Genomic DNA, 27,938 nt, shown 5'->3' with positions numbered 1-27,938 from the left:
GTGAGGATTCATAGAGCCGGGGAGAGAAGAAACTAATTAGCTTCAGCCAGGCAGCGTTGGCACCTCCAGTCAGCCTCTTTCCATGGCTGCTCTATTTTTGGCAAACAGACTTTGGCTAAATATAAGACAACAAATGGCAGGGATGGATGGTGAAGCTACTGCTGAACGCACAACCCCACCGGAGTGACGGAGCCCGGCGGTCCCGTTCCCTGCCGTGCCGAGGACCAGGAGGAAGAGCTGCGGAGGGAGCTCGCTGAGTGGGGCGCTGAGGTTGGAGCTGTGGGCGCGCGTGTCCGCGGCTCCTGCGCGCACCGCTCCCGGCCCGGCTGCAGGGGCACAGCGGGGCCGAGCTCATCCCGGGGCTGCGGCGGGGAGGAGCCAGCGCCGCACGGAGCCGAGCGCCGGGTCCCGCACCGCTCCCGCACCGCTCCAACCCCTTCCGGCTCCGGCACCGCTCCGGCCCCGCTCCGCCACCGCCCCGTCCCCGGAGCGGCCCCGCAGCGCCCGTTGCGCCGCCCCTGCCCTTCCCCGGGACCCGGCGTGGCGGCGGCAGGAAGGAGGAAGGAGGGAGAGCGACCTGCTCGGCGGTGGGTGAGTGCCGGTAACCGCTGCCCGTGGCTGCCCGTGGCTGCCCGCAGCCCCGCCGGCCGGGGAACGTCGCTGCCTTCGGGACAATTTGGGCAGAAAGTGCTCGGGGAGGGGGCGGCTCAACTTGGAGGTCCGGCTCCGGGCGAGCGCAGCAGGGATTTGTACCTGGCTCTGCCGTAGGGGGGGAGAGCCCTGCGCGTGTTTTCGGTCGTCCTAAACACGCTTTAGGAAGCCCTTGCTCAGCCCTGCGCTCTCTGTCGGCTTCAGCACGCAGCGGTCGGTGGAAACCCCTGGCATGGGTCCCTCTGGGGGGGGCCTACGGTGTGAAAGGTTCCAGGGGAGCTGGTGGGGAGTGTGGTAGGTTCCCAGGCTGGAATCCTGCCGCCGCTGGCTTCCTGGGCTGCAGTCCTGCCCCTGGCCGGCAGCTTGGCGTTCTCATTGTGCTGCATTGGTTTGTGGTTGTCGGTCTCAGCTACATCCCCCTAATGCGCCTGTTGCTCTGACAAGTTCCCAGGGCCGTGCAGAACTTGCCCCCTGGATGCTGTCCCCCTCCTCGCTGGCAAGGTGCTCCCCTGGGTAAGCCTGGTCTCCCTGCCACGCCAGCACTAGCTCCTGTGAAGTCAGGCTTTAATACACTGCTGGCTCTTCCCTCTGAACATCAGCTGGAATGAGTGTGCTGGGTGGTGGGCACAATGGTGGCATTAGCTCTGAAAAGAAGAAAGCATCAGGGTCCAGCCTGGGGCTGCTGGGGTTGGTTTTTGGTGCTCTGCATCAACTAAATGAATGGCGTGGTGTGTGCGGGGGTTAGAGAAGGAGCCTGAAGGGGAAGTGCTTTGAGCAAACAGCAGGCAAAAAGTTAGTGCCTCTGGTTGAGATTTGTGAAGGGGCAAGTGCCTTCCGACAGGACCCTCTTCCTGCAAGGAAATGGGATTAATTTGCTCTGTAGTAGTAATGGGGCAGCATGTGCTAACACAGAGAGCTGAGATGTGGGAAATGCAAACAGTCTTGTGCAGTCTCACGAGGCATTGCCATGGAATCTGGGCACCCCATCTGTGGATAGTCATGAAAACCAGTTCCCATGGTCCTTAAAAGATTCCCTTGATGCAAACAGCAGGCCATGAGCTAACTGGTCAGTTCGTGTCAGTGGGAACAGTGGCACGCAGAGATTTCCAAGTGCAGTCTAGAGCATCCTTTCCTCCCTGCAGAAGGCACAAGTGCATTGTTGGGATATATCAGAGCCTGATCGAAGAAGGAACAGAGGCAGGAACAGAAGGAAGACACCAGGTTCACCCCATCCATGAAGCTTTATTTGTGTGTGTAGGTGTGAGGCATTTAGCCCCCAGTTTCCTGATGTTTAGGTACCATGTCCAGTGAGGGCAGCTCCTAAACAAGTAGTGGAACAACCTCCCCAGCAGTGGTTGGGGGTTCCTCCTCTCTTCTCCTGCTTGGAAAAGGCGAGCTTTTGTGACTAAAGATCAGGACTCTGCAGGTGTGACCCTGTCCCTGGCCTTGCTGAGGATTCTGACAGACCTTGGACACGTCAGCGTATCCCTATGCCTGAGTTCCCCCATCTGCTAACACTTGACCTTGCTTTGTTCCCAGAGCTTTGCTCCCCGAGATCTATAGAGCTTTGGGATGCTGGCAGAGATAGGCATGGAAGCACTAAAATACTTCTCAGTGCTGCAAAGGCCCCTTTCACTACACAAGCACTCTTTGTGGGCCCCTGAATGGACCCTTCAGACAGGCTTGGAGGGACAAAGAGCAAAGTGATGGTGTCACACATTCCTCCGGTACAGGTGACTGAGATGCAGCTGAAGGAACGTGCTGGCTGCTTCCCACTGCCTTCCAAAGGAGCTGCTTTCAACCTCAGTGCATCTCTTGCCATTGGTGCTGCCTGGTTTAGCACAGTTGGGCTGGGGACAGCCAAGAGCACGGGTGCAGGAGGAGACAGCTTTTGCCTTCTGTCGCTGGCACTGAAACCAGACGAGAGAGATGAAGGCAACTTCATTTTGCACGCAGGAAAGCGGAGAGAGAAAATGGCTTGCTCAGGGTGCTGCAGGGAGCCTGTGCTAGCGCAGGGCATTGAGATTTGACCTCCCAAGTGCCCGAGGAACCTCCATCCTCTCTGTGCTGTGCTCTGCCCCTTAGTGAGACAGAAACCTGTGTGCGCTCTGTACGCCCTGTGTGCATTCAGGTATCCACGTTGCGGATTCCGCTGAGCCCGTGCCCTTGGGCTGGCCCTTCTGGAGAGAAATGAATGCTTGTCAATGCTTGTAAACGCTGTGACATTCCTCTGGCTTCCACACGGACCCGAGCTCTGGGCCAGGAGCTCTGAGAAGCTCCAGAGAATCTGGGCCACGTGTTTGGAGTCGTGTCCAAGTCACAGCAAGAGTTTCCAGGAGGGAAGAGCCTCCTGAATTCTCCTTCCACGCTCCGAGAACTCGAGGCAAACAAAGCAGCTTCGCAGGGTGTCTTGGCTACAGAGCTCAGAGATCCCAGCCCAGGATCTGCACAGTGGGGGGCTTGGAAGCCTCAAAGGTCAGCTCTGGCTTACGGCATGGTCTTGCTTTACATCTTTACAGGTAGAACACCAAGGTCTCTCTTTTCCAAAGGCCCTTGAAGTGCTCTCAGCAAACTCTGTCCATGCAGAGGGCTGACCTGGGTTTGCTTTCCTCTAAATTCCCTTGCTTCTGCTGTTTGTCAAGGGCAATCTGATAGCAGAAAGCAGCCTGTTGATGGATGCAGATGTGAAAGCCCCGATTGCAATCTGGTGCACAATTAACTGCAGAATCGCTCTAATCAGAGGGAGCATCTTTTGCTCTCTTTACATTGCTAAGCAAGGTGGGGGGGGTATTTTTCAGGTAGCATTTTGCCTGCAGCTCATCCGCCTCTTGTTTGCTCTCACAATCTCAGCTCCCATCTTTGGCTGGAAAAGGAGCTGCTGTGAGATGGTTTTCCAGCCCCGGAGCAGAGCCAGCAAGGCTGCAGAGGTGGCTGGGGTTCCTCTGTGCTGCCAGCACCGCTGCAGTCTCTCATCTTGATCTTTGCCTCCCTCCTTTTGTGTGCCTGTTCTTGCTGTAGCTCCTGTCACAGCCTGAGCCCTGTGTCCTCCTGCCTTCTGGGTTTCCCCACTCTTAGGGGTGAGCTTCGAGCCACCACAGTTAAGTACCAGGTTTCTGCAGTTAAGTCTGGGCACGCTGCATTCCCACTGGGAAATGGCCACAGGTCCCCAGCACAGCCCAGCCCACTGGGCTGAGGATCTGACCATTCCTTTGCACACCTGAGCAGCTCTTGTTGGAATTCTCTCGTGCTGAGTGCAGGATGCTCCAACGTGGAGGCAGGACCTGCAGGGATACGTCTGGAACTGGATGATCTGAAGGTCCTTTCCAGCCCAAACCATTCTGTGATTCCATGGATGCTCACTGCTTTTTGGGAGCAAGGTCTCCCAGAGCAGCTCAGGTGGAGCCATTTCAGAGCATCTCAGGCTGTGCTGTGCCTCTGTTCTGCTTCCCTTTTAGCTTCCTCTCTGCATTGAAGCAGGGATGCTTGTTGCACAGCGAGCCCTCAAGCTCAGGGGCCAGTGGGCACAACCATGATACACCCAATGCATTATCCAGGCAGCACATCCCTGGTGCAGCGCTGTCAGTGCCTGGTGCCGTCACCTCTGGCAGCCGCAGGAGCCCATGGTATCACTGGAGCTGTTGCTGCTGTGGTCAAGGTGATAGAGATTCTGTTTGTCCTTTGGGCACCCTTTGCTCCCATCATGTTTTTATCACTGGAGACCTCCACATGAACCCTTTGCCCCTTTCTCTCCCTTCCCCATCCCCAAACGCTCAGCTGTATCCTTTAAAACAAGCCAGGTTTCCCCAGCCGGGGGGTTGGAATGGGGCTGGGTTGGAGCAGTTTCATGGGGTGCTGCTGTGGTGACTTCTAATTGACTTGCTAAGTGAAAAAGGAGAGGCTGTTTGAGCTCACCATAAACATGGAAACATCCGAAGAGATCCAAATGTGCCTTTTTTGGGGAAGCGCAAACATTCCAAGCGTTCCGGTTATTTCTGCTGCTTCTCTATTTTGCTTTAAATACTTTCTTCTTACTGGCTCTATTGAATTACCTTGGGAAGTGTCAGGATGCTGCTCCCTCAGGGGTTGGGATTCAAGATCCCACTTAGCTTCAGCTGCTCCCCCTCCGCTGTCTCACTGCCCACTCTTGGAGCCGTGTCTTTTTTTAGCTGCTAAATATGTCAAGGTTTATGAACGGGAGCCTTAGCTCTGTGCTTGTGAGCATGCACATGCAGTTCAGTTCATCAGGGTTGCGGGCTCTGTGTTCCAGCAGGGAGCATCACCTGGAGCTCAGGTTGATGCCTCCGAGCATGATGGGATGGAAACCCTCTTAGACTGGGGGCTTATGCACCGAGATAGGTACCCCAGGATGCAGGCAGGGACCTGCAGGGACCTTCAGTAGCACTTTGGGCTCCTTTCTTTTTCATTTGGAATTGAAAAATCTGGTTTGAAAACTACCAGCAGCTGAAATGGTGTCTTTTCACCCAGCAAGTGCATCTAGCCATGGTGGTCGGTTAAATCCCCCTTTCTGCCTTGCCTCACCAGATGCTCGAGTGGTTTAAATCAGCATTGCTCTGCTGAAGGCAGCACAAACACAGGGCTTTTGTCACCAGCCCAGGCTGTGAGTGTCACAAGTCCTCTCTGGTTTCATAGTAGGACATCATAACGTGAGCTTGTGTCATCTCTGCTGTCACCCAGTTCACAGCTAGAGATTTCTGCAGCACCAGCATCCCAGTGACCTGATAGTGTGATCCAGGATCCAGTCCTGATCCAGCAGATCCATAACCAACCAACCAAAGGAAATGGGGTAGGATCCACTGCCAAATCTCCACTGACTTGCTATGTGACCTTGGGTAAGTCCCATCCCATCTCTGCACTCCTGCTTTGAATACTAGGGAGGATGACAGCGGAATTCACAGCCAGTGCAGTTGCTATGAGTGAGATGCTTTGGCCACCCTTGACCAAACAGTGATCACAGAAGGGCGAGGAGCCATCCCTGTGTTCCTGTAGGCACAATAACCCTCCAGCATCTGTTCTCCACGCCTCAAACTGGAGCAGTGATTTAAGTGCAAAGAAGCAGCAGCAAAGGAAAATCTGCATTCAGCCTAAAGCGCATTGCTCCTTCTGCTACAGCTACTCCTGAGGCTTGGTCAGCTTAACTAAAGAGAGCAGTAATCACTGTGCCGCAGGATGCGGGAAGTACTGGCAGTCGGGAACAAGCTGTCTCACAAATCCCAGCCTTTTCTTACCTGTCCTTTGTATTTTGCCCATGTTGCAGTAGCTGACTTCCAGCCCTGCCCATCGGGCTCTCAGAAGGGACAGAGCAGGTCAGCCTGTGGCTGGATACCTCCGTGTGCTGTTTGCTTTTCATGTTTGCAATTAGGGGACTGAAGGCCAGTGTTAGTCCAGCACAGGGAGCAGCTCCACCCCAGGCTGTGGTTGGGAGCAGGACCTCCTTTGCAGGTCTGCCAACGCTCCTCATCCTGCTTGAAGAAGACCACATCTAGGGGCGAGCCTTTGCAGCCCTCGTGATCTGCTCGACAATAAAGGCATTGAGGTGGTGTTTCCTTAGCATGGCACTGGCCAGAGGAGGTAGTCTGGCCACTCCAGAGACTGAAAGCCCCTGTTTATCCCAGGGGCAGAGAGGCTGTGATGGAGGCATTGCCCATGGGTAGAGCTCCCTATCCTTGGGGGTCTGGGGGACCATGCAGAGCCTGTATCACCCCTCAGGTGGAGCAGAAGACCCTTAGTCCATCAGCTGTATTCTTTCTTGAGGAGCTAGAGGCTGAAATGCTGCCCAGTGCAGAGGAAACCTCTGCAGGGCCAAGTCTCACTGTAGGCTTGTGTGATCAAGGCAAGAAACCCTAAAGGGATGCTCAAAGCAGCCAAGGGGTTTGGTTTTCTGCCTCTTTGGTGTTTGATTCAAGGGAGAAAACTGGGTCTGAGGTGGGGAGGACGGGCTGTTGGGGCCATCACAAACCATCCTCAGCGTCAAGAGCTGAAAGGAGATGGGGATACAGGGACCTGAAACTACAGGAGTGGTAGTTTGAGCCCCACGTCCATGCCTGGAAGGGTCTCAGAAGGGCTGTGGATGCTCTGGGCAGCCTTCCTGGTACCTGGGGTTGAGGCAGGAATTTGCAAACACCATTTGCAATGTAAATGAGTGTGGGTTGGAGAAGCAGCATTACCTGCCTGGGTAAAGTCTCAGCAGGAGGCAGAACCAGTGGGTTCAATGCTCTTTTTGGTCATACCCAGAGGCTCTTTTGTGTCTCGTCCCAAAGATGCAGTGTCCCCAGACTGCTCTCTCCATCCTAACACCCCAGTTACCAGCTTCACATCCCTCCCTTCCACAATCCTCCTGCTTTAGCAATAGCTCTCAGCAGCCCTGGAAAGAGCAATAGCAGGGAGGAGATTTCCCATCCCTTGTGTTGCTGCCCTGTCCCCAGAGCCATGGCTGGGATGCAGAGATGTGTTTGTTGTGCTGTGGGATGCCTCAGAGCCCAGCAGTGATGGAAACAGGTACTTCCTCTGCGCAGGAGGAAAACACAACAGCATCTGAGGGCGAAGACATGTTTTAATACATCCCCATTAGCAGCACGTGTTCTGTTTAAGTACTTAAGCCCTTTCAATCCCTTCTTAATGATTAATTGTGCAACTAATTGCGCTATGATAGCAGCACTGCAAATGCAGTGTGTACAAGCAACCCCACCACTGTTAAACCACTCAGGATCCGGTGTGGTGCTGCGAGGGGGACACCTGGGCTTGGCTGATGCTCTGCTCTGTTAGCACAGGCCCAATCTCCTGTCTCTTTGGGTCTCAGATAGATAATCCTTCCTTATCTCGAGCGTTGCCTATGAAGCACACAGCTTATCAGCTGGCGAGGCAGGAGAGGAGTAGAATTGAATGCAACCAAGTGAGCTTTGAACAGCCCTGCTTAATGTAGTCCCTGTTCATCTCCTGCTTTCTGAGCTTTGAGTCTCCTTGACTCTCACGGCCTGGAAAACCACATGGAAACACGTCTGTGTTTGGCTTCGGGAGGGGGATGAGGGCTCTGCTTCAGACCGGCTCCAGACGTGCTGCTGGTGTCTTACCCAGGGCAGAGCACCGAGGCTGGGGTCAGCGCATGCAGCAGCGCAGCCCCTACCTCCTCCTCACAGCAGCCGAGGCCCGGGGAGCCCAGCCATGTGTTTTCCTGCTCTCCCTCGCTCCCTTTCGCTCTGTCTCCTGCCGGGCTCTGTTATCTCCCCCCATTGCCAAAGCTCGTGCAGGAGCCCATCAGGCTTGTCAAGGACACCAGAGCTGTGCGGGGGATTCTGCTCTGTGCAGTTTATCAAGGGGGTTGGGAGCGAAGGGAGAAGTGGAAAAATGAGCTTAAAGCCTCCTCTATCTCCTTACAAACGCGTTCTCAACCCCAGCAAATCCACTCTTTGGCTGCCGTTCCCATGACTGACAGTGCAACCTCCAGGCCACGGAGCAGCGATCTGGGCCTTGGTTTGGCTGCGTGGAGCTGATGTCATTTACAGTTTAACTGGGAACAAGGTTGATGTGAACCGCCTGCGCTTGCCGAGGGCCCGGGGCCGCAGGAAGCGGTGCCCTCCGTGCGGAGGGGAGCAGGGGTTTGCGGGCGCCCTGCCTCTGTTGGGATGTTTCACCCGAGATCTCTTTGGTATCCAGACGTGGCCACGGCTGGTGCAACGTGAAGGTGTCGGGGCCGGGGTGGTGCTTAGGGTGAGGCTATGAGGGGTGTGGGTGCCTGCAGGCGCAGAAGGATGGCGGAGGGTGCCGTAGCAGGACAGGCTGATCTGCAGGCGCATCCTGCCCCGCGCTGCCCAGGGGCAGGGAGGTACCAGAGGACATCGGGATGAGGAGCATCTCACACCAGGCTCCCATCTCCCAGCTCTTTGAGGAAGCTGAGACAGATACTGAGGAGCTTTGTGCCCTGTGGGCACATGTCCAAGCTGGTTGACAACCCTCAGGAGCTTCCGTGCATCTAGGGGAGCCCCTCATTTAGCACTGCTTGTGCTAGTCAGATCCTAAGTGAAGCAGGACTATTTGAGGATCATTTGCTTTCAGTAGTTACTCCCTGAGACGTTTGCTGCTGTGAAAATCCCTTCTGGTTTGTTTTTGCATGATTCCTTCCCTGCATGTGGCCCAGACAATCTCAGTTTTTCACTCTGTTGCCCAGCCCCTGGCTCTTTGCTTCCTGTGCGGAAAGAAGGAGAGCAGTGTTATGGTATCAGTGCTGAGATCTGAGAAGCCAGAGGAGGAATGGCAGGGACACTTGGCTCCCTTCAGTTTATGGATCAAAACCTGCACGTTGAGATGGGGAGCACAGGGACACGAGAGCAAGTGAAATCCTTCTGCACCGGAACAGCTTTAAGGGTTTGCAGCAGTGGTGCATCCCCCCAGGGTAGGCAAAGCTGGTGGCTTTCGAGGTCGTGCATGTGCAGGAGCCAGGGGCAAGGGAGAACCATCCCTGGCGGCTGTTCATGCTGGTACAAGGGTGCCTCAAAGCCTGGCATCCAGGCAGCAACACGGAGCTCTTGCCAAGTTCACCACCTCAAAACAGTGCTGTTATCGCACCGGGATCCCTGGCAGCCACCTCTTGGCTCAGGAACTCTCCTGCCTTCCTCCAGCCTTGACAGCAGCTTAATAGAGCAGAACTCCCTCATCCCTGCCTGCAGCAAGGACCAGAGGGTGAGGTGTGGGCTCTGGCTCTGGGAAGCAAAGCCAAGCCAGGGAGATCACCAAGATGCCCACAGAGCATCTCACCGCTCTCAGCACAGGAACTGCGGTAATTGTGATAAGGAAGGGTCTGGGTAAAAGCTGTTTCAGCATTATCTTTATCATCGTGGGGAGACGGCTGCCAAAAGCAATTACAGCTTGTGCTGGGCTTTGACCTCCTGGGGTCCCTGGAGCGTTGGCTCCTCGCGCTCCCCACCTGTGTGGCTGCATCTGAGGGAGGATCACACCCGCACACGTGCGCGGAGCCCTCCGAGGGTGGCTGCACAACTGGTTTATGGTTAAATAGGAGCGGAGTGCAGCCCTTGGCAGGGCAGGGGACCTGCAGTGTTTGCCTTCCTGCCACGTGAGTGTTGCAGAGCCTTGAACAGACCCGACACCCTGCTGCGAAGGGGTTTATGTGCCTGATGCCCAGCAGTGGTACTGCTGCTCCGGAGCATCGTCCTGGGGGGACCCAGCCCGTACCTGGCGCTGTCAGCACTGGAGTGGGCAGGAGGAGGTCCCCTTTCATTCATCTGTTTTCCTATAGCTCTCTGAGGGCTCTTTGGCGCTGGTTTAGTGGCAGCATCAGCTCCAAGGAGCTGCTGGGTCAGAGCTGGGAACTTCCTGGAGGGGGAAGGAGCATTCATTCCCCATGGAGCTGCTTGTGCAGACTCCCCAGCTCCTCCTCCCATTGCCAGGGCTGGGTGGCACAGAAATCCATGGGTCTATGGATCAGGGTAGAGCAAGGACTCCTTCTAGTCTCCTAGAAAACATGGCCAAGTACTGAGCTTTGAGTGCCTGTGGTGCTGCTGCTTCCTATCAGTGCTGTGCTTCTCTTGAAATGAAAGCTGTTTCCTTTCTGTCGAGATCCCTTGGCACCAGGGTCCCTTTCAGAAGCCTCTTCCCAAGGCTCTGCCTTTCCTTTCTTCGCCTTTTCCTTGGGAGCTCCTTTTCTTTGCGTGCATGTCCCACGTTCCTCGTGGCTCTCGGGTGTGCGGGGTGGCATTGCCGCTTCTTTAAATACCCTCCTTAGGAATGCGTTTGGAAAGGGGAGCCGGGCAGCGGGGCTGTGCCGTGCCCCTGCTCAGCTGTCCCTGCGGGCAGCGTGATGCCAGCAGAGCCGTGATCACGGCCCTGGGCAAAGCTGACTCCTCCTGGCCTTGTTCTGTGCCAGAAAGAGGAATAAATCCGTGGGTCACAGGGGGAACATTCCAGTGCCTTCTGTTAGAGAAGGAGACGTCTCCTGGCTCCTCCTGGCCACGGCAGCGAGAGCGAATCCAGGCTTTCCATGAGCGCTGGTGTGCACGGCAGCTCCGGGAGCGCTGTGTGGGCTGGGCACGGAGGGAAAGCTCTAATTAAAGCAAAGAGAAGGGAAAGGAGGGATGAAAATAGCAATTAAGAAGGCAGCAGCAGACCCTACATTGCGAGGGTGTGGATGGCAGTGTTGCACAGCTTCATCCTGCGGGAGGGTGCTGGTAGAGGCTTGGTGACCTTGGTCCCTCCCGTATCAGGGATCTTCTCCCATAAGGTGGATCCTGCTTCCCAGCCAGGTGCTGACAGCCTCACCCCCAGGTTAAACGCTCCTGAGACAGAAAATGAGGCTTTGTGCTACGGGGAATGACTTTTGTTGGCAGTCAGAACCTGGCACCCTCTCCTCTGTCTCTCCCAGCCAACCGGGAATGCTGGCTGCCAGCTGCAGGGATGACAGGGCTTGGTCTGGCTGTATGGAATGTCCTCAGCAGGATCCGTGAACACTTTCTGGCTTGTGCTTCTATATTCAGGACCCTCTGCTTGGATTGTGTTAAGTGCAGGGCAAGGCAAGGACCAGGCTGGCTTTTGCTGGGAATGACCTGTATTGATGCTGCAGTGCTTGGCGCTTGGTGCACACACAGCAGCAGGCTCGTTGTGAAGGACGAGTGATAAAAGGGTGAAAGGAGATTAATGGGAAGGGGAAGAATGGCAAAATACCAGGAGGCTGATGAGCATTCCTGAGCTGCAGAGTGCTGCTGCCCTCTCAATCCCAGCACAGCTCCTTGCTCCCAAGCATCACATTCCTTATGGTCTAGCTCTGTCCTACAAGTGAGAGCGCTGCCATCGGGGGACACACGCCCTGGGCGACCATAAAGCAAGTCTCAATAACAGATAGCTGCCATAGCACATGGGATAGCAAAGGGAGCGTCTTGTCCCAGAGCCAAGTGCTGGGCTCCAGGGACAAAGCTGTTTCCTGCTGCTGCCCTTAATGGTGCAGAGCAGCCGTGGTGGCTGGGCTGGAGCTGGGGATCTACAGGGGTCCTGGAGAGGGGGAATGTGCCGTAGGAACAGACATGAGCACCTCCAGGGTGGCCCAGTGCAGCAGACAATGGGAGCGCTGAGCTCCCAGCAGGACTGGGGTGTAGCTGCTGTCAGCAGTGCATTGTTCTTCCAGCCAAACCCTGGACACCAGGTTAGCATCGCCTGAGGAATAAGTGCCCAGTGTTTGGAATAATGACCGTCATTTTAATGCCTTCCTCGCTGCCCTGATCTCACCAAGAGCCGGGAAGGGAAGAGCCAAGGGAGAACTGCTGGCTGCTCCGCACTGGGCTGTGGACCCAGAGAAAGGCAAAATACACAAAGGCAGAACAAACCTCCTTTGTGTGCTCCTTTACTGGGCTCATTGTCAGCACCAGGACAAGTGAGGGGAGAGATGTGCATCTACCAGAGCAGCTTTCCCTCACACTCAGCCGTGCATTGAGCACAGCTTGGGGCGTCTCCAAAGGCTGGCCTGGCAGGAAGTTTTCCATGGATTCACCATTCCCAGGTGATCCTCGTGTCTGCTTGAGGCTGAGATCTGGATGTGCTCCAAGGCTTGGAGCGACCTGGCGTAGTGGAAGGTGTCCCTGCCCGTGGCATCCATGACTGGATGAGCTTTAAGATCCTTCAACCCAAACCACTCCATGAGCGTCTCTTAACTTTCCAAGGGGTAGTTGCAATGCTGCAGGTGAGGGTTGGGAACCCCGCAGTGCTGGGTGCTGTACACCCATGAACCAGGTCTCCCAGGTGAGGGAAGCACCAACAAGCTGGGTTGGAGGGGAGGAAGGATGTGTCATCATCCCTGATTTATAGCTGGTAAAACCGAGGGATGCTGGAGCCAGAGGGGCAGCCAGGCTCCTGCCCGCTGCAGTCCCTGCCCTGAGGTCTTGCTGTTTGCTGCAGGGCTCCTGTACATTAATAGGAATCGACTGCCCTCACTTCCTGCAGGATCCTGACCTCCTGGCAGGGGCTTTGCTCACTCATAGGAGGGAAATGTCAGGCTCAGAGCTGAGCCTGATGTGCAGATGTGGAGGGAGGAGAGAGCTGGCCTGGCTCTGCCCTCATCCCTCACCTTCTGCCGAGAGGAATTGCTGCAAACTTCTGCGTGATGGGCACATCGCTGCTCACCCCAGAGCCTGCGCAGGATGGGGCCCCCACTCTGCAGGGCCGTGCTGCTCCTTGCTGCATCTCTGCCCATCGGAACCAACCTACCCCGAGCGCTCAGACTGTGCTCTGCATCATCTGTGCCGGGCAGGGGCCAGCTGGGAGCTTGGTACCCGGGGGGGATTCCATCCCGACAGCTGAGCAGCCACGGAGGCGGTCACTCGGTGGCCAGGGGCTGACATCCTTCCCTGCCCTCCTGCCCTTGCCCTGCCGGGATTCCCAGCTGCTGCCTGGGCCCTGGTCTATGTGAGAGTCATCCCAAGTGCTGGAATTCCCTCTGGCTTCCCAGAGCAGCCTCAGACCTCTCCCCATCCCCTCAGTGCCCATCCCCAGGACACGGCTCTGGCCCTGTTGGGGCAATCTGGGGCATTGGAGGAGCTGGGGCGTGCACAGGAGGGTGCTCTATGGATGGAGCCCCTGTGTCCAACCTGGCCCTGAACACTGCCAGGGATGGGGCAGCCACAGCTTCTCTGGGCACCCTGTGCCAGCGCCTCAGCACCCTCACAGGGAAGAGCTTCTGCCTGAGAGCTCATCTCAGTCTCCCCTCTAGCAGGTTAAAGCCATTCCTCCTTGCCCAAAGCCCCCCTCCAGGTTTCCTGGAGCCCCTTTAGGGGTCTCCAGCCTTGCGATGTGAGGAGGGGCATGATTCAACTGGAGCTGCGACTCCTTGTTTATGTAGCCCCGTAGCCACACGCGGCGATGCTCGAGGGCTGTGTTTGCAGAGCAAACAGGGCTCCCTGAGCAGGATCCATCCTTTCTCTGCCGCTCGCAGGAGTGAATCCGTGCTGCCTCAGAGCCGGGAGCGGGAGCTGCAGCTGCTGAATAGGGCTGTTCATTTTGCCTTGTAAACACAACTGCGAACCTCTGCGTTTGAAACAAGCATCCCAGGCCCTCCAAGCCTCCCACCCTTTCAGCTGGGAAAGGGGGGCAGGAGTCTCTTGTAATGGGAAGGAAAAAAATGGAGCCACTTATCTGTGGAAAGCAATAAAGTGGTTACTGCTTGAAAGCCTTTCCGAGCCCCTGCAATGTGCTGAGGGAGAAAGGGGCAGCTTCAGACACTGATGATGGTTTGTCTGTGCCTAAAATACCTGCCTCTTGAGTTCCACAGCAGAGAGCAGGGGTTTGCTCTACAAATGCAAGAGATTCATGTGGGTAGTCCCAGCCCCAACGCCTCTGGGAATAGTTCACTGTGAAATAGAGAGTGTGGTTATTGCCAGTGCAGCAACTACAGCTTCAAACGCAGTGTTTAAGGAATCGTTAACATCTTGTCTTGGGCATGTGATGGGTTTTCCTGATGGGATTCAGCTTTGGGCTCTTTGAAGTGTTTCAGCCAAGTATTTACTCTGACTGTATTACAGCAAGTGCAGATCATTCACACTCTGGCTTTAATCCCTGGGCCTTGGCCAAATCCCAACCGGAGTGATTTCATTTTTGCCTACTGATGCCTAAATTCCCTGTTGCCACCTCAGACTGCTTCTTCCCCTCGTGTCCTGCCGTGCAACGTCGTGTTCCTGCCTGTTGTTAAGCAGCCAGCTTCTTCCATCCTGGATGACTGCTGCTGAGGGCTTGCTGCGATTCCCTTCGAGACCCCGCAGCCTGGAAACCAAGCGATGTCGCTGCTTCACTTTGCAAGTGTCCCTTTCTCTTGGAAGGTCAATAAATGCCTCCATTTCCTACACTAAATGGGGGGGAACAAGAGGCAGCCGCGAGCAAGTCTTCCTTCCCACCCTGTAGGAGAGGGCTGGGATGCTCCCTTTAGCTGCTAAAGGGATGCACCCAAAGAGACAATGAGTACGGAGCGGGTTTGGGATCCATCCTAGATACTCTTTTACCCACTGTTAGGGGTGCACAGCTTTGCTAAACCTCTCCCTTCCTCTCTGAGCTGTGATTTAAGCATCTTGAGGGACTGGCGAGGGGGATCTCATGCAGCTCTTTCTTCTCTGCCTGTTCCAGGTGAAGGCAGGCTGGTACCTTTAGGGGGATTTGAAGTCAGGTCATTGCAGTGCTTGCTGCTGTGTGCCCTTGAACTGTGCTATGGACATGGGCAAAAGCCTCTCAGGATGCTACCAGAGTGCAGAGATGGGTGGAAACTTGCTTATGCTCCTTTCTGAAAGAACAGTCACTGGGGACTTGTCTGAGCATTGTGGATTGGCTTTTGTTTGAGCCTCTGATGTGCCTGCTGCGAGCATCAGGGATTTTATTCTTTAGACTTTACCCTTGGCCATGAGGAAAGCACCAGCATGGAGACTTTGTTAATGCCTAATGCACTGCTGCCAGCATCTTTGTGTCTGTAGTGCCCAGGAAACATTGCGGTGTCTGAAGCCTCAAGTGGATGTGTCTGGCATCCTCCTGCCTCACTTTGCAACTGAAAGCGGCCTCCAGCCTCCCTTCCCACCCCCGGGCAGACACCCCAGCCCTCATTCCAGGTACACAAGCATTGCTGGCCAGGCTTTTGCAGCATTAAAGGTGGGGGATGAATGGGGATGGTTGAGGGATGCGAGTCCCAGGGTTCAGGTGAATCCCCGGGATCCTCGGGGATTGCACCCACAGCAGGGTGCCATGCCTCACAGCAGAGCCTGGCAGACACCCAAACAGAGTGGTTTTATTGCTGACAGATAATCTTTTAAGCTTTCAGATGCAGGCATGTCAAGCCAAGTGTTCCCGTTGCCCTGGCGACGCGATGCAGCAGCTCCCGGATGCTGTGTCTGATCGCATCAGTCTGGAATGTGATCACTTTGTGCTGATAAGCCCAGGGGTAGCAGAGGCAGGGAATTTGGCTGCTCAGCTGTAGCAGGAGCAGCCAGGAGCAGGGGGTGACCTGCTCCAGGAGGAGCTGCAGGGTGTGTGTAGGAAGGGACCAATCTTGTGTAGCTTTTGGTGCTTGTTTGGTACCCAGGGATGATGTGGGGCGCTGGCACAGGGTGCCCAGAGAAGCTGTGGCTGCCCCATCCCTGGCAGTGTTCAAGGGCAGGTTGGACACAGGGGCTTGGAGCAAGCTGCTCCAGTGGAAGGGGTCCCTGCCCGTGGCAGGGGTTGGAGCTGGAGGAGCTTTGGGGTCCCTTCAACCCAAACCAGGCTGGGATTCTGTGACTTTCCCCTTAAGATCCCCCCTGGGCCGGTGGCTGAGAGGAGCATTAAAGGATCCCAGTGGTGTGAGTGGAAAATCCCCTGCCAGACAGGTTAGAGGATTGGGGTGATAAAGGCTGGTGGAGGACCACCCCTGTGCTCATCGGCTTGGGAAGGGGAGGGGGACAGGCCCAAACCTCCCGGGGCCTGGGACTGGAAGGGGCAGAGCTGTGGCTCCTTGGCTCAGACCGGCCTGGCAGGAGCCACAGCAGGAAAGGCAAAGCCACGTGTGGCTCCCTCAGCCTGCTCCCGTGGCTGCTCAGCTCCGCACCCTTTGCCATGTGTCCCCGGGGGGGGGTTCTTCCTTTAAGGGTTTTATTGCTTTAATCAGATCCGTGGCTGAGGCCATTCTAAAGCCTCTACAAGATGAGTCATTCGGGAGCCTGAGAGCCGGAAGCATCTCCCCTTGCTGTGGCAATCAAGGGGATTGAACTTGCCCATCGCTGTTCACTCTGCACTGCTTTCCTTCTATTTCTGCCCTGCTTTTCCCCTCTTTCCTGGAGTTTCCGAGGATGCTGTAAGGCGCAGCCTGTATTGGTGCAGCTGGTGGAGTGTGCACAGCCCTGCTCTGGGCTCACCACTGGTACCTGCCTCCAGCCTCTCACCCTGCTCTGTCCCATTCCCCGCAGGGCTCTGCCATCCCTCGCAGCACGAGCCACGATGAACAAGATGAAGAACTTCAAGCGGAGGTTTTCGCTCTCGGTTCCCCGCACAGAGACCATCGAGGAGTCGCTGACGGAGTTCACGGAGCAGTTCAACCAGCTCAACAACCAGAGGAATGAAGGTGAGGAGCCTCCGGGCCCCTGCGCCGGGCTGGGGCTGCTCAGGAGCATCTGGGCTCAGTGCTGCCTGCAAACAGCTCCACTCCAGCCCTCAGGGTCTGTGGAAAGTTACTGCCCCCGTGTCTGTGCTGCTTTCCCCCTATCCAGCAGCATTAACACCGTGTCATTAAATCTGATCTGCAGAGATTTATACTTGCATAAGGAAAGCCTTATTAGGAGGGAAAGGTGTTTGCACAAAACGGAGAGGAATGACACATCCGTGGTTAAGGTGGAGAGTGGGGAAGTGTGGGATCTCCTCCTGCCTGCCCACAATGAAGGTGGTTGAGCCTCTCCAGGCTGACACCTCCACCAGGAGCAGGGGAGCACCAGGGACTCCATCCCTGATGCTCCAGGGAACCAGCCCTGGCTCCTGGACCCCACTGCTCCTGGGGTGCAGGTCCCAGGGAGCAGGGAGGTTTAGGGTTAACGCCTCCATCAGCTGAACAGGGCACATCCCTTCTGCAAACAGCAGCCTCCCTGCAGGCTGGGGCAGGCTCTGCTGTCTCCTGTGGGCACATCAAGGCAGAGGCGATGCTGGAGGCACAGACGGGAGCACGTCGTGCCGAGGTGGCTGTGCATGGGCAAGCAGGCAGAGCACTGACGGCCCTTTGGAAACCTGATAAAGTCGGACCCAATTCATCCAGGGGTAGCGTTGCTGCTGCAGGAGCAAGGCTGGAGCGCTCCTGGCCATCACGTCATGCGCCTGCTGCTGCCTCCTCCCGACAGCTCCCTCCTGTCGGTGCCCTCAGCATCACTCGGGTCACGTTCAAGCTCTTCTTCCCCTCACCCTGCAGCCACAAGTGCTGGAAGCTTTGGCTGCAAGCAGGGGCTGAGGCCCTGATGTAAGTGCCTGGCACCGGCGGGGAGGGGTTGTCTGCCAGCAAACCTGCTTGAAAGGAGATGAGGCAACCTCATTTAGAGCTGGCTCCTCTCACCCCTGCAGCTCCCGATGCTCCTCTTTATCCCTCCAGGCTGGCCTGAGCAGCATCCCTTCATCCTGCCCTGCTCCGACCCACGCACAGCTCCCCTCACACCCTAGCAAGCTATCAGGGCTATAATTAGACTTGAGCCCTTAATTAGATGTGCAGAAGCTGTGGGGATAACATGGTGCAAGGCTAAGGCCTGGGTGCTTGGGGAACCTCTGCTCTGGGATGGCCGAGCCTGGGCTTCTTGTCTCTGCTGTGCAAACCCAGGGCTTGGAGAGGAGACTTCTCTGTTCTGCTTTCATGAGGTGTTTGTTGGTCACGGTTCTTCCTGCGCCCTTGAATGGCAAATGAGCACAAGCAGCATCTGCCAGTCCCGTGCTCTGGGCTTATGGTTTGCTCCTGAAGTAGCCAAAGGCTTCAGCCTGAAGGAGTTGGACTTGATGGTGTTGATGGGTCCCTTCCAACTCGAGGTACCCTCTGGTGGAGGGGGACAGATCACTTTGGTGGTGCTGGGGGGGATGAGGAGGGGGTTTATGTGCACGTTGCCCTCTCGCTGGGTTTGTGGTGAGGTTTGGACCTCGTGGGAGCTGCCGGGTCTGGAGAGGGCCCTGGTTTTAGCTCTCGAAGGGGTGTTCCTTTTCCGGATGGAGAAATCAAAGTGCAGAGATGACTTCGCTTCAGCGGTGCAGAAAGTTGGTAGCAGAGCCCGGAGCTCTTCTCTTCCCCCTTGCTTCACATCTCACCTCCCTCACCCGGGACCTCTGACCGTGCCGCTGGGCTGCCTGCATGGCAGGAGCCTTGCCTGCAGGGACCTTTCCTCTCCCGGGGAGCCGGTGACCCCGGACAGCCCAGGCAGAGTGCGAATCACAGCCGAGCTCAGCACATCCTTGGTTTTCCTTCACCACCTCATCCAGCTCCTCAGGGAATGCCCTTTGTCTTTACCCTCCAGCATCGGCAGTCACCGGTTATCAGCACTCCCAGGGCCCCAAAGGCTGCAGATCCTGCTCTCTGGTGCCTGGGAATGGTCACCCTGAGGAGGGTGATGCAGAGGCTGGATGAGCTCTCAGGTCCCTTCCAGCCCACACCAGGCTGTGATGTGGTTCTATGAGATGCTCCAGCAGTAGGTGCAGAGCTGCTCCCGCTCCTGCAATGGGCCAAGGCTTTCTCCTGGGTACAAACCTGCCTCCTGGGCTGCTGCTGTGATGGGAAATCCCTGCTCTGTTCCCTCCACCCCGACATTCTCCGGACCTCATCCGCAGGGGCCGATAAAACAAGGCCCGAGAGCAGCAGAACAGATGGGGAAGCAAACGGCTTCCAGGTGGGACACGTCCGTCACGGGGAGCGGAGCGGTGTGACGGCGCACACGGGACAGGGCTGCCCATGGGCTGCCTCGGGTGCTGAGTGCGGCTCATCCCACACAGCCCTGCCCTAGGCAGCCTTTCCTCAGCCATGGAGGCTGCTCAGCTGCAGAGGCAGAGGAGGAAGAAAGGCCCTGGGATAGAGCAGGCCAGGCTGGGCTCTGGGTTGGGTCTGATCTCAGAGATGGGAACCTTCTCCATGGCTGCTCCAGCTTCGCACTAAGGCTGAAGGAGGGAGTCTCCTTCCTCCACTCCTGGGCTCCCCCATCCACACATTCCTCCCCATACTGCAGGTATTGAGGTGTCACATCCTGGTGTCTCCCATTGGCTTTGATGAGAGCTGGTGGCATTCAGCAGCAGCTCCTGTCTGCGGCAGGACTTTGCCCCAAGCCAGCTCCAACATGGTCTGTCCTCGGGACAAATCACACAAACCACAGAATCCCAGGTGGTTTGGGTTGGAAGGGACCTTAGGGCAGGGACCCCTTCCACTGGAGCACCTTGCTCCAAGCCCCTGTGTCCAACCTGGCCTTGAGCACTGCCAGGGATGGGGCAGCCACAGCTTCTCCGAGCAGATGCAGCCTCAGTCTCTGGGCTGCAGGGGGTAAGTCCCGGTTTGCAGTGGCATAAATCAGAGCCAGCCCTGCCCTGTGGAGAGCAAGGGCGCAGGGAAGCGGTGCTGAGGGGAGGAAGGAGGACGGATGATCCTGGGTCTAACAGAGCCTTGTGAGGAGCGTTCCTGCTCCGCAGGGTAATCAGAAGCTGTGAGTCAGGCGAGCAGGGAAGGGTTCTGGCCCCTTTCCCTGGGGGATCAAAGCTGGTGTTGGCAGAGGCAGTGGCTCAGGGTATCCATAGGGACAGGCGGGAGCTGGCGGAGGCAGCCGCTGTGTCTGCAGCCTCCCTTCAGCTCCCTTTGATACCCCCACAGCCTCATGCCCGCAGTGCCGGGGCTCACCCTAATCCACATGAAATACGGAGCAGAATCCAACCGCTCCTCGCCTCTGCATGCCCACAGCTTCCATCTCCTGCTCTGAGCACCCAGCAAGGTCCACGGGACCCCCCCAGCCCCGGCATCTGTGCGGGATGGGCGCCTCGCGACAACACGGGTGCAGTGGCACATCCCACCTCGCCCCTCTCTGTGTTTTGACATGCTTTCCCCAGCCTGTGGTCCTTCACCTCTTCTCTGTGTCATTCCCGTGTTCCAATATCCCCAGTCCCATACTGGTGGTGTTTTACCTCTGGCTTTATATCCGATGCTCTTGTAGATGAGGAGGCTGACACTGATCTTCCTGCAGGGCTGCTGGCTCGGAGGCACGGCTGCAGGTTAGCACTTTTCGGGGCAGGCTGCATCTTTGACCAAGGTTTTGGGCTTGTTTACCTGTGGGAACCAGCACAGATTCACCCAGACTCTCAGTTGAAGGGGACTGGTTGAACTCCCTTCACTCGGGTTTTCAGTGGCCTTTTCCAGGTAATTTGCTTCGGGAGTGAGCAAGTTAAAAAGATTGGATCCGCTTTAATTGATCCACATTCATTTCATACCTGTGATTAATTCCGAGTAAGCGTCCAAACCCTTCCTGCACAAACAGATGGTGAGCAAGGGACAGGGACCAGCGTCCTGCAGCGGCCCTGGGAGAAGGGGGCCCTCTGTGCCTTGGTCCTTCCTGTGTGCCCAGCAGCTCCTGCAGTGTTTGATGCTCCCGAGCCCAGTGGCTTGGGCTGATCCCATCCCTTCGGTGCGGGCTGTCTGTGCACACCCTGCATCCCTGAGCTCGCAGGTCCCCTGGTCCCGCAGTGACCGCGGCATGGACGCACGCCTCTTCCCAGGTCACTTGCCTGCCACCTCTCATCCATCAGCTGAGCAAACTGCAGCCAGGTCCCAGCCCTGCTCAGCGCCCCGTGACAAGCAGCCTCCAGCAATGAGCTCATCCCTGGCTGCCTCAGCACATGCATTAGGCAGGGCAGGGGAGTCTGTGCAGCCCGGGGGAGGGCTTGGCGAGGGGCAGGGCTCCAAGGCACAAACTGGGGCATCACAAGAAGCCTGGAGAGGGGCTGTGGACAAGGGCCTCGTTTCTTGCTCTCTTGAGGGTGTCTTGGGCTCAGTGAGGCCTCAAGCCTGGGGACCCTGGGGAAGAGATGTTTCTCTGAGCTGCTTGGGTTTCCAAGAGGGCTTTTGTGCTCTCAGGGTTGCGGCAGGAAAGCCTCGAGTGTTTCCCCAGAGGCAGGGCTCTCTTCCTGGGGTGCTTTCATACAGACCTAGCACAGAGCTAGGGAGGGGTTCCAAAGGGCAGGTCGTGGTTTGTCTAACGTGATGATAGTGAAGGTAATAGGAGGTTCAGATGAACACTCAGCCCTGCGGTGATGCTTTGAGCGCTGGGCTGGGACATGGGACATCTGCGTGGCCTTGGGTATGAAGCGGTTCCTGTCTCTGCATCCTCCTCCCTGTCTGCCAGAAGGGACCCTCATTGCAAGGGGCCGCATGAGGGGTGCTGTGTGCGTGGTGATGCTCAGGAGGCTGCAGCAAAGAGCAGGTATTCCCTGTGCCTCCTGGGTACAGAGAAGGGAGGAGGCTTTCCCATGGCCCCAGAGCATCCCTGCCTGCTCTCGCTCTCTTTTCTCCAACGCAGTGCCTTGGCCTTGGCCCTTCTGCTCACTCTCCTTTCTCTTTGTCCCCAGACCTGGCTCAAGGGCACCTGCAGCTGGGACACCTTGGCCGGGACTTCCGAGCAGACACCAGCCCCATCTCCCCATCCGAGGGGGAAGGCCAGACCCCGATGGCCGTGCGCTACCGCAGCAGCACCCAGCGCCGCTTCTCCATGGAGGCAGGTTCTGGAGGGACGGGGCGGGCAGGAGGGATGCGGCGGGTGCTGGTTGTCACCATCCTGCTGGCTGGGAGAGGGGGCTTGACCCATGGGGACCTGAGCCCTGGCGTCCTCTTGGATGCACTGGGCATGATACCCATGGTACCTGACAGAGCCCAGTGCACATCCCTGTGCACGCCTCCCCTTCCCCTTTTAATTTGCCTGAGGGTCCCACAGATGCTGCCCCCATTGCTAAGACTAGCTCTATTTAGAGAGCATTTCTTCCTGCATCACCAAATGGTTTGGGTTGAAGGGACCTCAAAGCTCCTCCAGCTCCAGTTCCTGCCACGGGCAGGGACCCCTTCCACTGGAGCAGCTTGCTCCAAGCCCCTGTGTCCAACCTGGCCTTGAACCCTGCCAGGGATGGGGCAGCCACAGCTTCTCTGGGCACCCTGTGCCAGCGCCTCAGCACCCTCATAGTGAAGAACATCCCTGTCCAGTGCTGTCATGCGGTGCATTCATGCCCTGCTGCTCCGTCCCTCCCTGCAGGATGTCAGCAAGCGCCTCTCCCTGCCCATGGACATCCGCCTGCCCCCCGAGTTCCTGCAGAAGCTGCAGATGGAGAGCCCGGAGTTCCCCAAGCCCCTCAGCAGGATGTCCCGGCGGGCTTCCCTCGTAAGTGTCACCGCAGCCAGGGCACGCACGCAGCCCCCGCCAGCTGAGTGCCCCCAGCCCACGCAGTGCCCCACTGTGCGAGCTCCCCGTGCCTTTGACACACGCATCTCTGCCCATGCAAACCCCTTTCAGCGCACATTCCCCCACCGTGCACACTTGCATCTCTGCTGTGCAGATCCCTTCACTCACCTCTGCACGTCCCTGCCCTGCCTCTTGGCCTGGCTCCTTCCAGATGGGAGGAGGTGGAAAACCTCCGGTGCTGGAGCCGCTGCTGCTTGAAATGCAGATGCCGATAAATAATGAATTATCTTTGCATTAATGTTGGCATCTGTTTCTTTACTGCAGAGCATCAGCACGTGGAGTAAAAACCTGCTGCCCTATTTACACCGGTGCAGGCGCGTGTCCTGCTGCCCAGGGGTGCTCAGTGCTGTACAGAGACAACAGCGAGGTCTCAGCAGGGCTGTTCAGATCTGACGTGCCTTTTCAGGGGAGGGAGGAGGAAAGGAGAGCCCGCATTTACCTGCCTGTTCTGTCTCATCAGTAAACCAGACACAGCCAGAGCAACGTGCCCTCAATACCCATGGTCCCCTCCATGAATGAGGCATGGTCTTGCAAAACTCATGGCTCTGGGGTGTGCACAGCACCTCTGGTTGCAGCAGCCACTTCAGTTCCCTGCTCAGGACCCGGCTGTTGCAGAGGGTTTGGGGAAGCCAACATGGAATAAAGAGATCCGCTCTGTTCCCCTGGGATTTGCTGGTCCAGATGCAGCCTGTGTGAGCAGGAAAGCAGCATCCCTGCTGCGTGAGCAGCTTGTGAGAGCTCCGTGGTCTGGGCAGAGCCTGTGGCAAGGAAAAGCCCTCCCGTGCGGCAGAGCTGGGGAACAGAGGTGATGCTGTGAGAGCATCCAACCCCTGGGGCTGCTGGTTCTGCAGGCAGGGCCCTGGGCACAGCGCAGGGGCTCCTTCAGTGCCTCCCTTCCCTGCAGAGCCCCTGCTGACTGAGCGCTGTCCGTTCAGCTCCATCTGGTGATGGTGAAAGGCATGGCAGTGATTTGCCTTGGGAGCCATCGCCTACCCGGCCCAGAGAGGTCCATGGCAGGGGTTGGAACCGGATGATGTTAAGGTCCTTTCCGGCCCACACCATTCCATGACTTTATATTCCAGACTAACCAAAGAGGTGTCTCTGTTCCCACAGAAAGCAGCAAGGAGCAGCACCTAAACCTGTGGCCTGTTGCCCTCTTTCACTGGGAGCAGGTCTCAGCAGTGCCCAAAAGAGTTCCAGTTCCAAAGGGGAAATGTCCCTTTCACGCTCCATTTGACCAGCACACAATGAGCAGAGTCCTGGTAAAGACCAGGGTATAGGAAAGCACTCGAGGAAAGGCGGTGGTGTGGCAGGGAGGTGGCTGAGAGGAGAAGGGAGCTGCAGGGGGAAGGGGCAGTCGTGCAGCCTGATGCTGGTGCATCCGTGGTCCCTCCCAGTGATGTTTTCCTTTCTCTCTTGCAGTCAGATATTGGGTTTGGGAAGCTGGAAACCTATGTTAAACTGGACAAACTGGGAGAGGTGAGTAGAGCCTGAACGCCCTGTATGGATTTGAATTTAGAAAGGCAGACTGTAGCCAAATTCCCTCAATGCCCTAGCAATTCCTAGAATGTCTTTCTGTGGCCTTCCAACTTGGCTGTTGCTTCAAGTGATCCTCCCTCCAAGTGTTACGGAGCACACCAGTGTGGTGCCATTGGTCAATGCTCTGCAGGGCTTGTGCTTTCTCTCTCCCCACCCAGGGCACTTACGCCACTGTCTTCAAGGGGCGCAGCAAGCTGACCGAGAACCTCGTTGCCCTGAAGGAAATCCGCTTGGAGCACGAGGAAGGGGCACCTTGCACGGCCATACGGGAAGGTGAGGCCAGGAGGGGCTTTCCCCATCGCAGGATGCAGTGCTAGGTCGTGGATGGCTTTGGGATGGCTGGTGTGGGGTGACCGGTGCAGTCACACAGGGCAGCCCCAGGGCCTGCTGCCCCATCCTGCCATGTCCTCTCCCTGCAGTGTCACTGCTGAAGAACCTGAAGCACGCCAACATCGTCACCCTGCACGACATCATCCACACGGAGCGGTCCCTCACCCTCGTCTTCGAGTACCTGGTGGGTCTGGGGGGGCTTTGTGTGGGAACGGGGGGACGGCTGCGGGTCGGGGCAGGAGAGGCTGACGTGTGCCTCCTGTTGCAGGACAACGACCTCAAGCAGTACCTCGATAACTGCGGGAACCTGATGAGCGTGCACAACGTGAAGGTAGGACGGGGATGTCTGCGTGTGGGGAGCTCAGGGGAGCGTGGTGCTGGGGGCTGCGTGAGCCTGGACCCCTTCTCTGTGCGCTTCATTCTTGTTATTGTGATGCTCCACCAGCATTGCTCCCCTCGCTGCCACCCTCCATAGAAGTACTGTGCATGCAGACGTTGTTCGTCCCCTGGTGATGGGCCTGAACACTTGCCTGTAGCGCATCCCACCCCAGGCCAGCTTCGAGGGGGCTTTCCTCCCATGAGCAGACTCACTTTGGTGCCTGTGTCACCATGCTAAATGCAAACCCCTTCTCCTCCCCACAGATCTTCATGTTCCAGCTGCTGCGGGGTCTGGCTTATTGTCATGGGAGGAAGATCCTGCACCGAGACCTCAAACCCCAGAACCTACTCATCAACGAGAGAGGGGAGCTCAAGCTGGCTGACTTCGGTGAGTGGAGCTCGCTGGGGAGGGTGCAGCATTGCCAAGAGGTGCAGCTCCTCAACGCCCGTCCCTTTCGCCCTCAGGACTAGCCAGAGCCAAGTCAGTCCCTACAAAAACCTATTCCAACGAGGTGGTCACGCTGTGGTACCGGCCCCCCGATGTCCTGCTGGGATCTACCGAGTATTCCACCCCCATCGACATGTGGTGAGCTCCAGCCCCAGCTCCCTGAGCCCTCTGAGCTGCTGGGCTGGGCATTTCCACCTCAGTATTGTACATGCCCAGCGCTGGCTACACCGGAGGGTGCTGGGATCACTCTGGTTCCGTGTCCCCTGGGCTCAGCCCTTTGGAGCCACATCGGGGTGAACGGTTTCCTGTAGCAGAGGGGGGGACGCAGCTCCTGGAGCTCGTTTCCCTCTCCCGGAACCTCAACCTCAGCCCTGGCCAAGGGGTAGGGGGGTGCCCCCAGGGCTCCTCCATCCCTCATGCCAGGGTCTCTGCTGCCGCTTTAGGGGCGTTGGGTGCATCCACTACGAGATGGTCACCGGGCGGCCCATGTTCCCCGGCTCCACCGTGAAGGAGGAGCTGCACCTCATCTTCAGGCTGCTGGGTGAGGCCCGCCTCGTGCTGTGCCCGCAAACGGCCACGGGAGGGCAGTGCGGGACCGCGGGACGGCGGCGGGGGCAGAGCGGGGTCCGCCCGGGCCGGGTGCGGGGCGGCTCCTGCCTCTCTCAGCCGCTGCGCCGGGCGCTGCTCCCCGCACCGCGCAACCGTGGCCCCGTTTCCGTGTCTTCCCCCCGCCAGGAACCCCGACGGAAGAGACCTGGCCCGGGATAACGTCCAACGAGGAGTTCAAGGCGTACGGTTTCACACAGTACCGAGCGCAGCCGTTAATAAATCACGCCCCGAGGTACCTCCTTGAGCAGGGACATGGGGGGCAGGAGGCGGGGTTGTGCCGGCTGGGGAGCACCAGTTTCATTTGCTCCTTGTGGGGGTGGCAGCTTCTAATGCAGCTGTGCGCGGAGGTCCCGGTGCCACTTGTCCCTTGCGGTGACCACTGCAGTGTCTCCTGGGTGCAGTAATGCTCCGTTCTTTATTTCCTCCTTCTCTCAGGCTGGACTCGGAAGGCATTGACTTGCTGATGAACCTCCTTTTGGTGAGTGGTAGGGCACCCCCCATGAGGATGGCAAAGGGATTCTGGAGCCAGGCAGGAGAGGGGCTGTGACTGCAGAATAAGCCATGGCCCTACAGCTATAGCCTTGTATAAGGCTATAGCCTATAACCTTAATGGGATGCTATAACCACCTCCCATTAAGGACAGAGAACCAACCTTTACACCGTGTCCTCTCCAACGCGAGTGAGAGGGCACGAACCTGATGCTCCATAAGGTACAACATGGGCAGTGCCCCGCTGTGCTCACACAGCTCGTGCCGTGCCCTGCGCCCGCGCAAGCAGCACTGGGAGCTGCCTTCATGGTGCGTGCAGTGCTCGGACCCACGGTCACCCGCATGCATCGTGCTGCTTGGGCGCTCCCATGCGTGTGGGTGCTCTGTGCCCCCCGGTGCGTGCGTGTGCCTCGGTGCAGCTCCCGCGGGCAGCCGCTCCGTAACCGCCTTTCCCTGTGTGCAGTACAAAGCCAAGGGCCGGATCTCGGCGGAGGCAGCCCTGCGGCACCCGTACTTCAAGAGCCTGGGGGAGCGGGTGCACCTCCTGCCCGACAGTAAGTGCACGTGGAGCCCCGGGGGGCCGCAGCTGTGGCCGCTGCCTCTCGTCTCTGCTCACCCGGGCTGGGGGGGAGTGTGGGGGCTGCGGGAGCAGGAAGCATTTTGGGTGGGATGGGAGCGATGAGCGTGAGGGAGCAGCTCCAGTGAGGTGCAGGGCACCGGGGCACCGCTGTCCCTCTTGGACTGACCCGTCTCTGTGTGCCCCCCCCCGCCAGATGCCTCCATCTTCTCCCTGAAGGAGATCCAGCTTCAGAAGGACCCTGGCTACCGAGGCTCAGCCTTTCAGCAGTCAGGTAGGACTGGGGAGAAGCGTCCTGACCCCACGTGGTGCCGTGGGTGCACTGGGGTGGATCTCAGTGGGTCCCACATAGGAAAAAGCCAAACCTCCTCCTGCTTCCTGCTTTAGTCCATAAATCACCCCCGGGGCATCCTTGCTTGTCATTTACCATGGTACCAAAGTCTCATCTCTGTGTCCTGAGACACCGCTCCCTCCTCCAGGACTGGGGGCTCGTAACCTCCTCTGCAAAGTGCTGCTCCCCATCTGACCTCTCTGACCCATCTTTCTCTCTCTTCCTCAGCCCGAGGGAAGAACAGGAGGCAGAGTATATTTTAAACTTGGATCTCGTGTTCCCCTCGTCACCATGGAGATCAGAGCACTGAGAAAGGAGACGGCAGCTCCCACCCGACCACCGCAGTTACTGACTCCAGCAGGACCATGCTGAAGCGCCCTTGGCCTTAGGCTCTCCCCTGCCTGTCCCCACCACCACAGCCCCTAATAGCTGCTGTTGAGGGACCTGTTGCCTTTCTCCCCTCTTGTTGTCATGTTACCCCCATCAGACGTGACCTGCACGTGAAGCACAAAACACAGGGCAGCCCTCCCTTATTTGCCCTTGCCTGTCTAGAATCCCTTTTTCTCTCCCCATCTTTTGCACCTGAATCCTGACAAGGATGGAGCAGCTGGGGGGGGGGCTTCCCCCTGCT

At 57.5% G+C, this 27,938-nt stretch overlaps 1 protein-coding gene across 2 annotated transcripts; it reads left to right on the top strand.

The window, feature by feature from the left end:
- The first annotated feature begins 299 nt into the window (after positions 1 to 299).
- Positions 300 to 27,840, top strand: CDK18 (cyclin dependent kinase 18). 2 transcript variants are annotated; one of them, XM_062605690.1, is made up of 16 exons: positions 300 to 591; positions 16,581 to 16,735; positions 21,727 to 21,872; positions 22,401 to 22,526; positions 24,030 to 24,086; positions 24,305 to 24,419; positions 24,566 to 24,660; positions 24,745 to 24,807; positions 25,119 to 25,242; positions 25,320 to 25,440; positions 25,746 to 25,843; positions 26,038 to 26,143; positions 26,347 to 26,389; positions 26,863 to 26,953; positions 27,173 to 27,250; positions 27,536 to 27,840. In XM_062605690.1, exons 2-16 carry the CDS (start codon positions 16,612 to 16,614, stop codon positions 27,568 to 27,570), a joined length of 1,422 nt encoding a protein of 473 aa, XP_062461674.1. In that variant the 5' UTR covers positions 300 to 591; positions 16,581 to 16,611; the 3' UTR covers positions 27,571 to 27,840. The 2 variants fall into 2 exon arrangements, with proteins under 2 accessions (XP_062461674.1, XP_062461676.1); XM_062605692.1 differs by lacking the exon at positions 300 to 591 and adding an exon at positions 15,120 to 15,251.
- Positions 27,841 to 27,938: the final 98 nt, after the last annotated feature.

This window comes from Pezoporus occidentalis, unplaced genomic scaffold (genome assembly GCF_034315485.1).
Source record: "Pezoporus occidentalis ecotype Australia unplaced genomic scaffold, CSIRO_AGI_Poc_V1 ctg92, whole genome shotgun sequence".
Classification (NCBI taxonomy): Eukaryota; Metazoa; Chordata; class Aves; order Psittaciformes; family Psittacidae; genus Pezoporus; species Pezoporus occidentalis.
The sequence above is the reverse complement of the archived record's forward strand: the minus strand, read 5'-3'. Positions and strand labels throughout refer to the sequence as shown.

What these genes read in the sequence shown, in the direction of transcription:
- CDK18 (XM_062605690.1), top strand. Translation starts at nt 16,612, where the DNA reads ATGAACAAGATGAAGAACTTCAAGCGGAGGTTTTCGCTCTCGGTTCCC. An exon ending in CCCTCGTCTTCGAGTACCTG is followed by an intron (nt 24,661 to 24,744) that starts GTGGGTCTGGGG and finishes CTCCTGTTGCAG; the next exon opens with GACAACGACCTCAAGCAGTA. An exon ending in TGAGCGTGCACAACGTGAAG is followed by an intron (nt 24,808 to 25,118) that starts GTAGGACGGGGA and finishes TCCTCCCCACAG; the next exon opens with ATCTTCATGTTCCAGCTGCT.